Below are 13,007 nucleotides of genomic sequence, written 5' to 3'. Positions count from 1 at the left end.
TCATGTAATCCATTCTGAGCTCTCCTGGAAGAACAGTATAAAAAATTGAATAAATAAAACCATTTATGTGTCAGAGTATTTTTACCTGTGCAAATTATCTATCTGAAAACTACCCACCTTCATGATTTCAACAACACCTCTGGTACAGTCAAGCTGCAGTGGGAAGTGTGGGAAAATCGTGCACACGGATCACATTAGAATCTGCGTGCATTCTTTTTATATACTGTATATACATCTGCAGGTACTCTACAACACAAACATACACACATACTTTTGCTTTGAAACTAGGAGCAAAGTGCTGCAGCTGCTGCAAAGGCTTGTGGGTAAATTAGTCTCCTGTGAGTAATATTCATTATCTACCACATGCTAAAAATCTACTTTCAAAATTAACTGAAAGATATATTTATGCTATAAGATGTGTTGATGGTACACCGTGTAAGCTTGTTTGGGCTCCAAAGTCTATAGAATGACCATTACTAACCCTCTCAGTTAACATAACATAAGAACATAAAAATTGCCACTGATGAGTCAGACCAATGGTCCACAGTCCACTCATGAAGTGGCCCCAAGGTCAAGACCAGTGCTCCAAATGAGTCCAGTCTCACCAGTTTAGCATGAACTTGTCCAACTTTGTCTTGAAACCCTGTGTGTTGCTATACCAACCCTTAGCAATTGTGTCACGATATTTTAGGGTGTGTTCTGATTAGAATTTTTAAAAAAGTGCAGTTAAAAATTAAGACAGAATTGTGTAGTACAATACTCATTTTGTTTTACTGTACAGGTTTGTAAACAAAAATACAATGAAATGAAAGATTACAGTACAAGCTTTTTTTATACATAATATAAACTTCAGTATTAACAGCACCTTCTAACTTACAAAAAAAAAAAAAATGAACCTTTTGCACCAACTGTGCACTAACACAATAAAATAACTTAATTCTGCTTTAAATAAAGCGCATGTCAGTACTGGGAAGAAATGCCCTAAGGATCAGAAAGGTTGCTTGACCTTATAAAGTTACAAATCTAAATTTTCCCACATAAATTATATATATATATATATATATAATTTATGTGGGAAAATCTTTTTTTTTTTTTAATGGACACTACAAAACTTTGATACCTGCTCAAAAGCAAAAGACTAGCACATCACCCATTTGCCTGCTTAAGCGCATATCTCTGATCCACAATAAATTAAATAACTTACAATGTTTACAACTAATTTTGTGGCAAAATGTAATAGTGTGCAAGGCCAAAAACATTTTGTCTTTAGTTCCCACCTAATTCAGCTTGTGTGTTTTGTGTATGTGTGTGTTGCTTTTTTAAGCAACACGGGCAAAGTTAAATCATTTTTGGACAGAAAGTTTTCAGCCCCCCCCCCCCCCCCACCGATGAACTGCGGGGGGGAAAAAAAAGTAAACAGCTAAGACTTGCCGTGGTGTGCCACAGTTTCATAAAAGCAATCTTCATTCACCACAGATGTTAGGCTGTGTACACTGAACTCCCTCTCCAAAATGGCGTTAAAATCCACACTGGTGCAGTCAGACTGACTGTCCAGGGACTGGTGATAGTCTTTCATGACCAGGATAGATCCTTTCTCCCGTTTTGTGCTATCTGCTTTTCGTTTAATTGCACAGAAGTGTCCACGCACAAGTTTGGGGTGCTCTTTCAGGTTAACACTGTCCCCTTCCTCTGATCCAGTAGGTTTCTCGGGTTCCAGTTCCCTGTCGGCATTCTCAGAAATCTTCAGTCTCTGAAAATGCACTTCGATGTCTTTCATGGGACTGCCTTCCTTAGAGACCCGCTGGTAATCCTCCTCATCAACCAGGATGTCCGATTCTTTCGGCACGTTATCCGGGAGATCCAAGTCACCTGTTTGCAAATGCTGTGCTGCCAGGCTGCTTTTTGACTCATGAATGCTTTCGGCGGTTTGGCAGCTGCTGCTCTGTGTACTGCTGCTCACGCTGCATTCGTCCGAATCCAGGCTGTTGCCTTTACTGAGATCAATGCTCCAGTCGCTGCTCTGGGAGTGCTTCAGTAACTTCAGAGATCGAGTGGAGGCTGCAATGTAAAGAGAAACACCACTCTGCTGAGTTTTGGACTTTAATGCATCAGTTTACAGCACTGAAATTAAAAAACAAACAAACAGTTTTGCTACACTGGTTTAGAGTTGGTCTTGTATGTAGAAATTTATTAGTACCTTATCCCCTAGCTGACTGCCACACTAATGACATTACCATTTTTCTTTATATTTTTGGTGGCCAGCAGATTTACAATTTTCTGATCCCTTGATAAACGTTTCATAGCAGTATAATTGCACAATATGCACATAGGTTTGTTTTAGTGATGTAGCCAGACAGCCAATTCTGGGCAGGCTTGATCCCAAAGTTTTCTCTGCCCTGCCCCCACCTCAAAAGATAAATACTTTAGCTAATGAGGATCCCCAAGCTCTGTCAGCTGAAGACTCTCTCTGAAGGTGGCCAAAACTCCCTTTTACCAAGCTCGGCAGGCCGCAACATCTCTAAGCCACTAATGTTGGCAACTCATGCATGCTTAGTTGCCGGTGGTTCAAGGATGCTGTCACTGACTGCAGAGTTTCATAGAAGGGAATAAGGGAGTTCTGGCCTTCTTTGGAGAAGGTCCTTAGCTAGGGATGCTTGGGGGATCCCTAACAACAAGGGTCAGGACCAGTGTTAGACCTAGGTCAGAAAATAAAGGAGGGCTCCCCACCTGCCATTACTATCACACCACTAGAACCTCACCAAATACAGAACAAGAGATCACAAATTAGAAATAAAAATATTTAGACAAAAATTAAATTAGGAACCCCCAAGAAGATAACATGTAGCATGCACTGGAGACATACAAACAGAAAAGCATTTCCTTTTCTACCGAACACAATACAAAGACATTTAGGGCCGAATTCTGTATAGGACGCCCGATCTCAGTAGCCGCCTAAGCAGCTTTTGAGAATCGCACACGGGCATCCTATATAAAATCGTGTCTGTCCTCATGGACAGATGCCTAAGCCTGCCTCACCACCACGATTCTCTAACTGACATCCATGTCACAGACACCGGTTAAAGAAGCACGTTGCTGCTGAGCTGATCACAGCAAAGGAATCTCCCTGCCGTGATCAGTTTAGCAGCCATGGCAGGTAACCCGTGCCTCTCCCCCAAATCCCCCAGCAGGAGAGATGTCAAGCATCTGCTCCCTCTTCCTCTCCTCCCTGCCGTCGTAGCCTGACTTCTCCCTGTCCCTTCTCTCTTCTCTCCTGCCCTCTCCCCCATGGTTCAGCATTTTTCTCTCTTTCGTCCCTTACTCCCATTGTCCAGCACTTTCTGCTCTTAGATCTATCTCCCTCTTTCTCCCCTCTCCATCTACTGTGTATCTATCTCTCCCTCCCTTGCTCCCTTGGTCCAACATCTCTCTTCACCCTCCCCATGAAGCAATCTCTTCCTTTCAATGCCATGTCCAACATTTCTGCCTCTTCCCCTCCCTTATGCCCTGGGTCAAACATCTTTCCCTTCCACCATAATGTCTTCTCATGCACCATCTCTCCATCCCCTCCACCCCTATTCCCCAATATTTATCCCTCTCCTCTCCATGAAGTATCTCTCTCTCCCCTCCATCTCATATGTAACATTTTCCCTTTCTCACCTCTCTCATCCCTTTGCAGTATCTCTCCCTTCTTCCCCTCCACCTCATGTCCCACAATACTCTGCTTGCCCTCTCAATCTGCATACAGCATCTTTCCTTTCTTCCCTCCCCCAACACACTCATAATTACTTTTCTCGCTTGCCAGCTCCCGCAGTCCCTACATCACCCTTTTTTCACTCCCTGGCTTCAACGGAAGCAATTTAGCAAAGTTACTTACTTGTAACAGGGGTTCTCAGTGGACAGCAGGATAAGTCATCCACACCTTGATGATGTCTTCCAACAAGCCCAATTCGGATTTGTTCTCTTAGAGTTCAGAGTAAGGCTTTAGAGATCCTTATCTGAGCACGTGCAAGTGACCCTATATAGGCTTATGAAAGCTCTCTCTATATTCCGTGATTCTCCTAGTTGGAGACTGCGGGTTCACCTGCAGGGGAGGAGGGAGCATTTGTGTGGCTGACTTATCCTGTTGTCCACAGAGAACCCGTTATAGGTAGGTAATTTCACTTTCTCCATGGACAAGCATGATGAGTCAGCCACACCTTGCAAGTCCTTTCATGAACTTGGGCAAGTGTGAATGTGTTGCAAGGGGCCCGACTTCAATTTCGTTGTGAAAAGCTGAGCTAGCACTCAAGTGGACCTTTATGGAAGTTGTCCTTAGGCTGGCTGTGAACAGACTTAGGTATTGGAAGAGTGCCAGGGCTGGGCAGGTGAAAGGGTTTTTTTCTGCTGTGGTGCACCAGATGTGGAATCTTTTCTATTTTAACACATAGGTCTTTCTGGTTGATGGACATCAGGCTGCTAACAGGACTTCTATTCCTTCTTGTGGACATGTGTAGAGGTCCCAGGATCAACCTTTCAACATCCAGAACAATAGGGCCAGGACCCCTAGTTTGAGGTGGAGAGTGCACTACTGGTCCTGGGTGATGATGACTGGGTGTCATGGCAGCCGGATTGGGATTGCGTTGCAGGAATGGGAACCACACCTGTCTTGGCCAGTAGGTGAAATGAGAATCAATGTGGCAATGTCCTGTCTGATCTTCTGCACTGTCCTGTGGATGAGAGGTATGGGAAGGAATGCGTAGTGTAGATGCTGGCCCAAGTGTATGGTGAAGGCAGCCTGTGATGGCTATGCTGTGATGGCCTCTTGGAGCAGAACAGGATGCACTTCTTGTTGTCCTCGGTGGCAAAGAGATCTATTTTTGGGAGGCCCAACTTGTGGAAGAGGTCCTTGGTGAGTCAGTTGGTGTTGGGGTTGCTAGAAAGGTTTACCTAAGTACAGGTTGTACTGATCCGTCCACCACTTGAGTGCATTGCAGATGTGCTGATCGATGGTGGGACAGGGGTTGGTATGTTGGTTCCACTTTCTCCAAAGATACCACTGAAGGGGCCACATGTAGATCTTGGCTAGTGGGACATGGATGGAAGCTGCTTGATGGCTCATGAGATGGAGTAGGGTCCTTGATGCAACCGTAGTTGCCGATATGATGTGTTATTTTAGTGCAGATATTGCTTCTCCTCTTGCTGGTAGTAGAAAGGCTGCATTAAGTGATGTGCAAATTCTTGCCCCAATGAATTCCAGTGATTGGGCTGGTTGTAGGTTGGATTTCTTGATGTTCACTAGGAAGCCTAAGGACCATAGGAGGAATATTGTCATGGCGACTGCAGCTGTGGTCTCATGGGTTGATGGTCCCACCAGCAGCCAGTCCTCAAGGTAGGGGACTACGCATATTGTGCTCTTGCGGAGGTGAGCGGCTGCCACTGCAATAATTTTGTGAAGACTTTCAGGGTGGAGGAGAGTTGAAATGGTAGGACTCGGTATCAGAAGTGGTGGGTGAGTACTCAGAAGCATAGGAGCTTTCTTTGAGAGGGATGCATTGGTATGTATGAGTATGCATCTTGAAAATCCAGGGAGGCCAGCTAGTCATTCTCTTGAATCAGCAAGAGAATGGTTCCCAAGGAGTGCATGCAGAATTTTTCTTTGAGGATGTACTTGTTGAGCTGACGGAGGTCTAAGATGGATCTTTAGCCCCTTGTCTTCTTGGCAATAAGGATGTAGCAGAAGTAGAATCCTTGGTTGTGCTGTAACCTTGAAACTGATTCTATGGCTCTTGCTTGGAGGAGAGCCTGGTTTTCTCTGAAGATGAGGCATGCTTGGGGTTCTTGGAATTTGTCTCTTGGTGGATGGTTGGGTGGCGGGTAGGTAGGGAACCTGATGCGGTATCCCTTTCTTATGATCTATAGCACCCATTTGTCTGATGCTATAATCTCCCAGGCTTTGACAAAAATGGAGAGGTGGCTCCTGATTGGGAGAGGGAGCAGTGGTGAGGAGTCAAAAACTGGGGCCAGTCTTTTATCGCAGTGAAGGAGGTTGGCTTTTGTTGCTTTCACTCCCTGTGGCATTGTCTCTGCTGGTAGGGCAGTTTTTGGTGGTAGGACAGCCATTTTGCATGGTTGTCATAACGTCTTGAGGCATTGCAATGTCTGCAATACTGGTTGGTATGTTGTCTTGATGATGAGGGTTTTACCAATCCATCTGAGGATCTGGAAAGCATTACAGTGGTGCTTTATTGTTTCTACTACTTCTTTCACTTTGTCTACAAAAAAGGTTCTCCCCTGAGCACAGTGAGTCTGCAATGCATTCGTGGTGTCATATAGGCCCGTGGCTCATAACCATGCCAGTCTGGCTGATAGCAACTCCTGATGTGCGTGCAGACATCTCAAATGCATCGAAAACTGCTTTGATCATGTGGTTTCCACATTCCTCCATGTCTTGTAGAATGGAGGCTTTACAGGCTTTTCCTTCCGCCTTTTCTTAAAACTGTATCATTGTATAGAATAAAATGGAAAAGTTGGACATCGATACTTGCATTTAGCATAGACCCATGGTAAACCTTTTTTTGTCTGTGGTGTCTAGGGTCCTGAATTCCTTGACAGTGGGGGTCACTGTCAAGGAAGTGTGAGCAAGTGTGCCTGGCATTTTTAAGGGCAGATTCCTCAATGATAGATTGGTGGGGGAGCTGTGGCTTGTTGAAGCCTGTTGTGTCATATCTGGTACTTGAGGTCCAATCTCTTGGAGATGGCATAGCCAAATAGTGGGGTTTGCCAGACTTTATCATGACAGTCCAGAAACAACTTGTAGACTGGTATTGTGATTGCGTATTTTGGTGTGTCTAAGTATTTGAGCAGGCCTGGTGTCTCGTTTGTCGTGTCTGCCTCCTGGACAGGAGTGAGGGACAATGTGGTAGCCACCATCTGGAAGAATCTTGGATAGATTAGATCCTCCAGGAAGGCGGGGTGGGGGGGGGGGCGGGGCAAAGTGAGTTATCACTAGTGTGGATTCTGTGCCTAATGTCTCCAGGGAAGTTAGAATGAGTGGGTCTTTCTTGGCTGAGTCATAGTTATCCAGGTGGTCAGGTTTGCTGTCCTGGTCTGAGGTGTAGTCGTCAGTAACCAGTGACTATGATGAGGTTGTCCTTGTGTGCGGCTCTGATGTCATTACCTTAGGTTTGAGTTATGTAAGGGGTTTTGTGGCTGCATTGCTTGGGTGGCAAATTTGCTAAAAAGGTCGGTGTTCAGAGATAGAATCGACTAATTAGAGTGTCTAGACTGAGGTGTTTGGTTGATGTCGGTCCCTTCACTAGTGAGGTTTGTCCCAGTGCTTTCTTTTTCTGTGCTGTTCCAGTGAAGAAGAAGAGGCAGAGGAGGAAGAGGTTGTCCCGTAGCATTTGTGGCTTCCAACTTTTTGGGGAGGAGTTCCCCCATTTGTAGTGATCTCTGCTGCATTGGTGGGTTTTAAAGCAGTGGCCTTTTAAGGGGATGGAGCCTGATCCACTGCTAATGTTGTTGCTGTACCTTTAAGAGAACAGAGCAATGCACAGCGATGTCATTCTGAGATGAGGCTGAGGCTGGCGTTCTCCCAGAGCTGATCTGATCATTGTGCCGTGCAGTATGGGCACAGCCTTGCAGTGGTGTAGTGGGGATGAGAGACCCTCAGTTTTTGCCATTTGTGGGAGGATATGCATTGCTGGCTGGGTCAGCTGATCGACCACCAGGAAGGCATTGCTGGCGTCGGGCAGCCACAGAATGAGCCTGTTTGGTGCTAGTTCAGAGCCTTAGGGCAGCAGGTGAGATGGGGCTGTTGGATCCAATCAGGGGGAGGGTTCTCCTTGCAACAGGTGCACCGGTGCTGTTGGTGCTTGTCAGGGGAAGGTGTCTGCTTGAGTAGCCATGGAGAGAGTTGTTGTTCTTGGAATTTACGCGTTGAGGGGAAGTTGTTTGCTTTTCTTCCAAGGTTCCTTCAGGGTGCTGGGTAGTTCAGATGAGTTTTTCAGTGAATGCAGGCAATTCTTGCAACATTTTCAGGTACTGAAGGCAGGCAGCCATGAAGTGGGCTTCCCTGAGGCAAGACACACACCTCATGCGGGTCCATGAAGTTCATTTTTCTTTTGCAATTCGGGTATTTTCTTAATCCGGTTTTGCTGGTACACTGGTCTTTTCAGGGTTGGTCTTATTGTCTGCATGATTGGACATGATTCTCCCCCCCCCCCTCAGTGGTGAACAGTGATAATCCAGCCGTTGGGCAGGGTGGATAAACTAAACTCAGTATAGAGAGGGCTAGCACAAGCCTATATAGGGCCACCTGCACATGCTCAAAGGAGGATCTACAAAGCCTTCTTCTGAGCTCTGGGAGAGTGAATCTAAATTGGGCTCATTGGATGATGCCATCAAGGTGTGGCTGACTCATCCTGCTTGTCCATGGAGAATTAGAGCCTCCCTTTTGCTAACCTGGAAGCCTCTCCTTTGCCGTGTGTTGCCCCAGCAGAAACGGGCAGAGGAGAGGCTTCTGGGTTAGCGGCAGGGAGCCTGTAAGAATCGCTGCCGTGACCCACTGAAGCCGGAGAGTGAAGAGAGGGAGAAGCAGGGACCAAAGGAGCCCAAGCCTGCTCTCTGACGTTGGTCTTGACAAAGTCTTCCGTTGCTGGGTAGGCAGTCCGGAGCAAGCCAACTTGTAGCTACGCCCCTGGTGTGCTTTGGTCAGTGTAAAAGCTGAATGCCGGCTCCCTCATTTCAAAAAACACAGCTATCAAACTCTAACACATACTATAAAGCAGTGATTCCCAATGCTGTCCTAGGGGCTCCCCAGCCAGTCAGGTTGTCAGGATAGCCATAATGAATATTCATGAGATAGATTTGCTTACTGTGGAAGCAGTACATGCAAATCTCTCTCATGAAACCTGACTGGCTGGCAAGCCCCCAGGACAGGTTTGATAACAACAGATATAAAGGATACAATGAAGACAATGTTAATATCAAAATTATTTAAGCAGTTAACCACACCAATCATTGACTTTAAAAAATGTTTGGTTCTGCCTGTCAACCATGTTAATGGCTATGAACAAGTTACATCTGAGAAGGATCAGAGATGTTCTGAAAGCGAAAATTTAACTAGACTAACTAAAGCAAGGCCACTTAACGTAGCTTAGGTTAGTTAGGACAACCAATTGTTATCTAGATTCAACTTAAATAAGTCTGCTAAAAATCTATGAAAAAGATACCCAGCTGACTTATCTGGTGCTCTTTAAAGTGGAAAAGAAGAGGAAATAATGTCGGCTCTCCAGATGGCAATTTGAGCTTCTAGCTCTGTCTCCCCCTTAATATTAATTGCTGCTACCATCTGCCAAAAATTTGGTTTGGGAATACAGGCCAATGCTGTTTAGTAGCAAAGAAATGGCAAGCTGGGCAAATCTATAGATCCAAAGCACTCCTCACTCAAAGTATGTGGTTAAGGGCCATATCGTGATCTGTGTTACCTATTAGCATGGTGTCTGCTGATCCCAAAAGAACAGCAGCAAAGGGCATGGAGGGTAAGTTTGAGAGCAAATGAACTTTAAAGGTGCAACTGAAGAAATGCTTTGCAGAGTCTATGCCACAGCTGCGATCAATCAAAGATGACTAAAGATACAGCGATCTTACAGCCAGAAGGTGGGGACACTGCATTTGCAGGCCTGAATAGCTTCCACACAGTCTCGTTTGAGACAGCCTACAAATCATTGTCTATTTTATACAGCATGTCCTCTCATCCACCACAGACAATAAAAGCAAGAGAAAAAAAACCTGAGAATTATTGGCCGGGGGGGAGGGGGGGAATTCTAGAAGCAAAGGAAACAGAGGATGTACTCAAGATTGGGCAGCAGATCTCAATAGTCTCGCTAATGCACTGTTTTATGTTTTTATTATATTTTTGTATGGTTTGACGTTTGTAACCGTATTTATTATGGCTGTTCATTTGTACTTCGCTTTGTATAAGGCGAATAATAAATAAACACAATGAAATATATAAATGGCCACAGGCATTTCAGATTGAAAAGGCAGTGGAAAAATTACTAGGTAACAATGTTTGAGACCTGTGGTTCACTGATACAGCTACATATGCAATTTTCTTACACACACATTCAAATCCAGTTGTGTCAAGACATCCGAGAGTTTACATTATCCAAGAAACTCAGACCAATTGTAGACATATTTAGCAACGCTTCTAACACACCGAGGCCCTCCCAAGAACTTGCCCCCTTTTCAGTTACACACCATGCCTTATAGAATGATGCGCAGCCATATGCACTTGCAAATTTTAATGACTGCTAATTAAAAGCAATAACTGGTTGTTAGTACCCAATTATTGAGCCAAATGGCACATGAATCTCTGGACTGTGTGCATCAATCTAGGCGCCATATCTGGGGGGGAGGGAGTTTGCCATTTAAAATGCACCCTTACAAAATAGCGCTTAGGTGTTCTGCTGCTAATTATGCACAAAAGTGTTGGTATCCTGCACACTTATGTGCACAAGTGTCGTGTAAATGAGGCAATCCTGTTACAGAATAGTTCTAAAATGTCTAGTAAAGCTTTACTTACCCAGTTTGGCGGAAACTGGAATTCTGTTCCTTAGTGGAATCACGCGATCTTTGCAGGCCTTCTCGCAGGGTAAGTCACATTTTATATGCCGCCGTAAATTCTCCCTCAAAATTGAGCGAATCACTTTAACGATGCTGGTCTTACTTTCACCGTCACTGTGAGGTTTATGAAATTAAAATCCAAATGTCAAGAGACCTTGTCTGGTTGCTACATTTATTTCACGCTTCTCATGATGGGGGTTCCGAAAGGACTTCTCTTATATATCTGAGTCTGGTTCAATAAACTTTTTTTTTTACCATCAGAAAATAGTGATAAAATCCTCTCTTGTGTAGTAAGGAGAACAGTATGTGATACTGCCGTTATCAGGAACTAGTTAACAGGAGCTGTTAGCATAGGAGTCCACCTCCGAGGATGCTTGAGCACTCTCAAAATGGAGTGTGCCAAGGAAGAGGTATCTTCCATTGTGTTTAACATTCCCAATAAAGTTGGCTCCTATGACAAATGAATTAAATGAACGCTAATCCAGCCTCTATCACCTTCAGAAACATCTAACCAAAGCACGTGAACAATCCTTCTACAGTTCTTCCCAGTTTTCCCTATTGGGTCTCAGGTGGAGAGAATAAAATAAATACATTTCCCTCCAGATTTAACCATGTGTATATTCCAAAATAACATCATCACAGCTATCGCTGGTGGACAGAGGCTAGCAATGGCCATGGAGGCCACGCCTGAGTAGGTCAAGGTTTCTCAAACCTACCCTGGTGACCCCACACTGCTAGTTTAGTTTTCAGCATATGCACAATGAATATACATGAGATCAATTTGCATAAATCGGGAGGTTCAGTAGAGGGAAAATTCCCTCACTGCAGTTACCCTGAAAACCTGAATAGCTAAGGAGTAATTGAGGACAGCTTAGGGAAATTCTAGTACAGGGTGGTTGGTTTTCTGCTTTAACAAAATTTGCTAAATCACTTCCATTTTGTTTATTGTTTGAATTTTTTTTTCTATACTAGGCCAATTTCATCAAAAGCACAATATTGTCATAAATATCATTATCTGTTCGGAATATTAAAAAATATAATATAGTCTGGCTGCCAGGCAGGTTACCTGAGTCCTTTGATCTACACACTTGATGTTGAAAAAAGACGCCCTGGGGAATAGCACCAAACAGAGGCTGCAAAAAAGAAGCAGCCCAGCTGACGTCAGTAACCACAGAGAGCATGAGGAACCGCCTCTCTTACTGCGATTGGTCAAGTGTACAGATCAAAGGACTCAGGTAACCTGCCTGGCAGCTAGATTAAAACAATGTTTAAATACATGGTTGTTATATATGTATAATAAACTTTGTTTCTTAACTACGAGTACAATTTTCATAGCATGCTTTTGTTTTTCTTAGGCACTGCACACTGCAAACAAAATCAATATAAAAAGCTTATCCTTCCGGCTTCCTAATGTAGCTTAGCGAAACACAGACTTTGTTGGAGCTGTGAACTGACCTTTTCGGATAAGTGGTCTACTGTTTAAACAGCTTTTGTAGAGCCATAACATTTGCCACTCCAGTAGAAGCAAGATTCCTTGCTCCATGCAATGTGTTATGATTAAAATTCAAGCACCTTTCCAGCGACGTTGTACCGCTGTTGTGGCGCCTTGTTGAAGAGCTTATGAGCACATTTAAATATTTAAAAGCCTTTAAATGTTACATGATGATATTATTTGAGAAACTTGCCCAGTATTGATGAGAGGGTGGTCTTTTGTGTTTTGTTCTATTTTGAAACTATTGCCCCCTCGAGTGGACTGTAATTCAAACTCCCCGGTCTGTTGGACCAATCCAGGGAGAGCAGTGGCTTCCCCCGTGTCTTTCTCAATAACAGACTATGCGCTTTTCCTCCAAACTCTTCTTAAAACCAGCTACATCAATTCAAGAATCACAGAACCATGTAAGTACTGCAATTTTTCTCTCTCTCAATATGCCTAAGCTGGCACAATACAGACACCAATAAATACTGAAGTGTCACTAAATACACCCAGCTAAAATTAATCAGATAAATTGTTAAATTTAGGATAGCCCTATGGAGTGACCAAATTATCCAGCTAGTTTAACTACTTTAATATTTTGTACTTTACTGAACTTTAATTCACCAGGAAAGTCACTAATCTGTGGTAAGTCAAGACAGCAGCCTAGTATCGAGTGTGGTAAAAAAAAATAATACAGCTTGCAATGCTATATGCTTTTTTATTTGAACTCCAGAGTACTTCTTGGGAGAGCAGTCAAAGGGCCAAAATATTTCTATGCACAAAACACAATAATATGCCTCTTAGCACCAGTTACCAATTACTCCCTCAGTGCTCTTCAGCCACCTGAAATTCTGCCTTTTAAAATCCAGTACATTTTGTCCTTTGACTGTTCACATGGTTCTGTTGCTATTTCCTTCCTGTCATC

The 13,007-nt window shown here is 43.9% G+C and overlaps 1 protein-coding gene across 2 annotated transcripts in view; it reads right to left on the bottom strand.

Moving 5' to 3' along the window:
- Nucleotides 1-752: 752 nt before the first annotated feature.
- TIAM2 (TIAM Rac1 associated GEF 2) overlaps nucleotides 753-13,007 on the bottom strand; it is a 296,813-nt gene continuing 284,558 nt past the window's right edge. For both annotated transcript variants that reach the window (XM_033937889.1, XM_033937890.1), the window contains 2 exons: nucleotides 10,568-10,722; nucleotides 753-2,058 (listed from right to left, as the gene is read on the bottom strand). In XM_033937889.1, coding sequence (XP_033793780.1) covers nucleotides 1,421-2,058; nucleotides 10,568-10,722 — 793 coding nt within the window. In that variant the 3' untranslated portion in view covers nucleotides 753-1,420. The remainder of the gene's footprint in view (nucleotides 2,059-10,567; nucleotides 10,723-13,007) is intronic.

Source organism: Geotrypetes seraphini, chromosome 3 (assembly GCF_902459505.1).
Source record: "Geotrypetes seraphini chromosome 3, aGeoSer1.1, whole genome shotgun sequence".
Taxonomy (NCBI): domain Eukaryota; kingdom Metazoa; phylum Chordata; class Amphibia; order Gymnophiona; family Dermophiidae; genus Geotrypetes; species Geotrypetes seraphini.
This window is presented reverse-complemented; position numbering and strand designations above follow the sequence as displayed.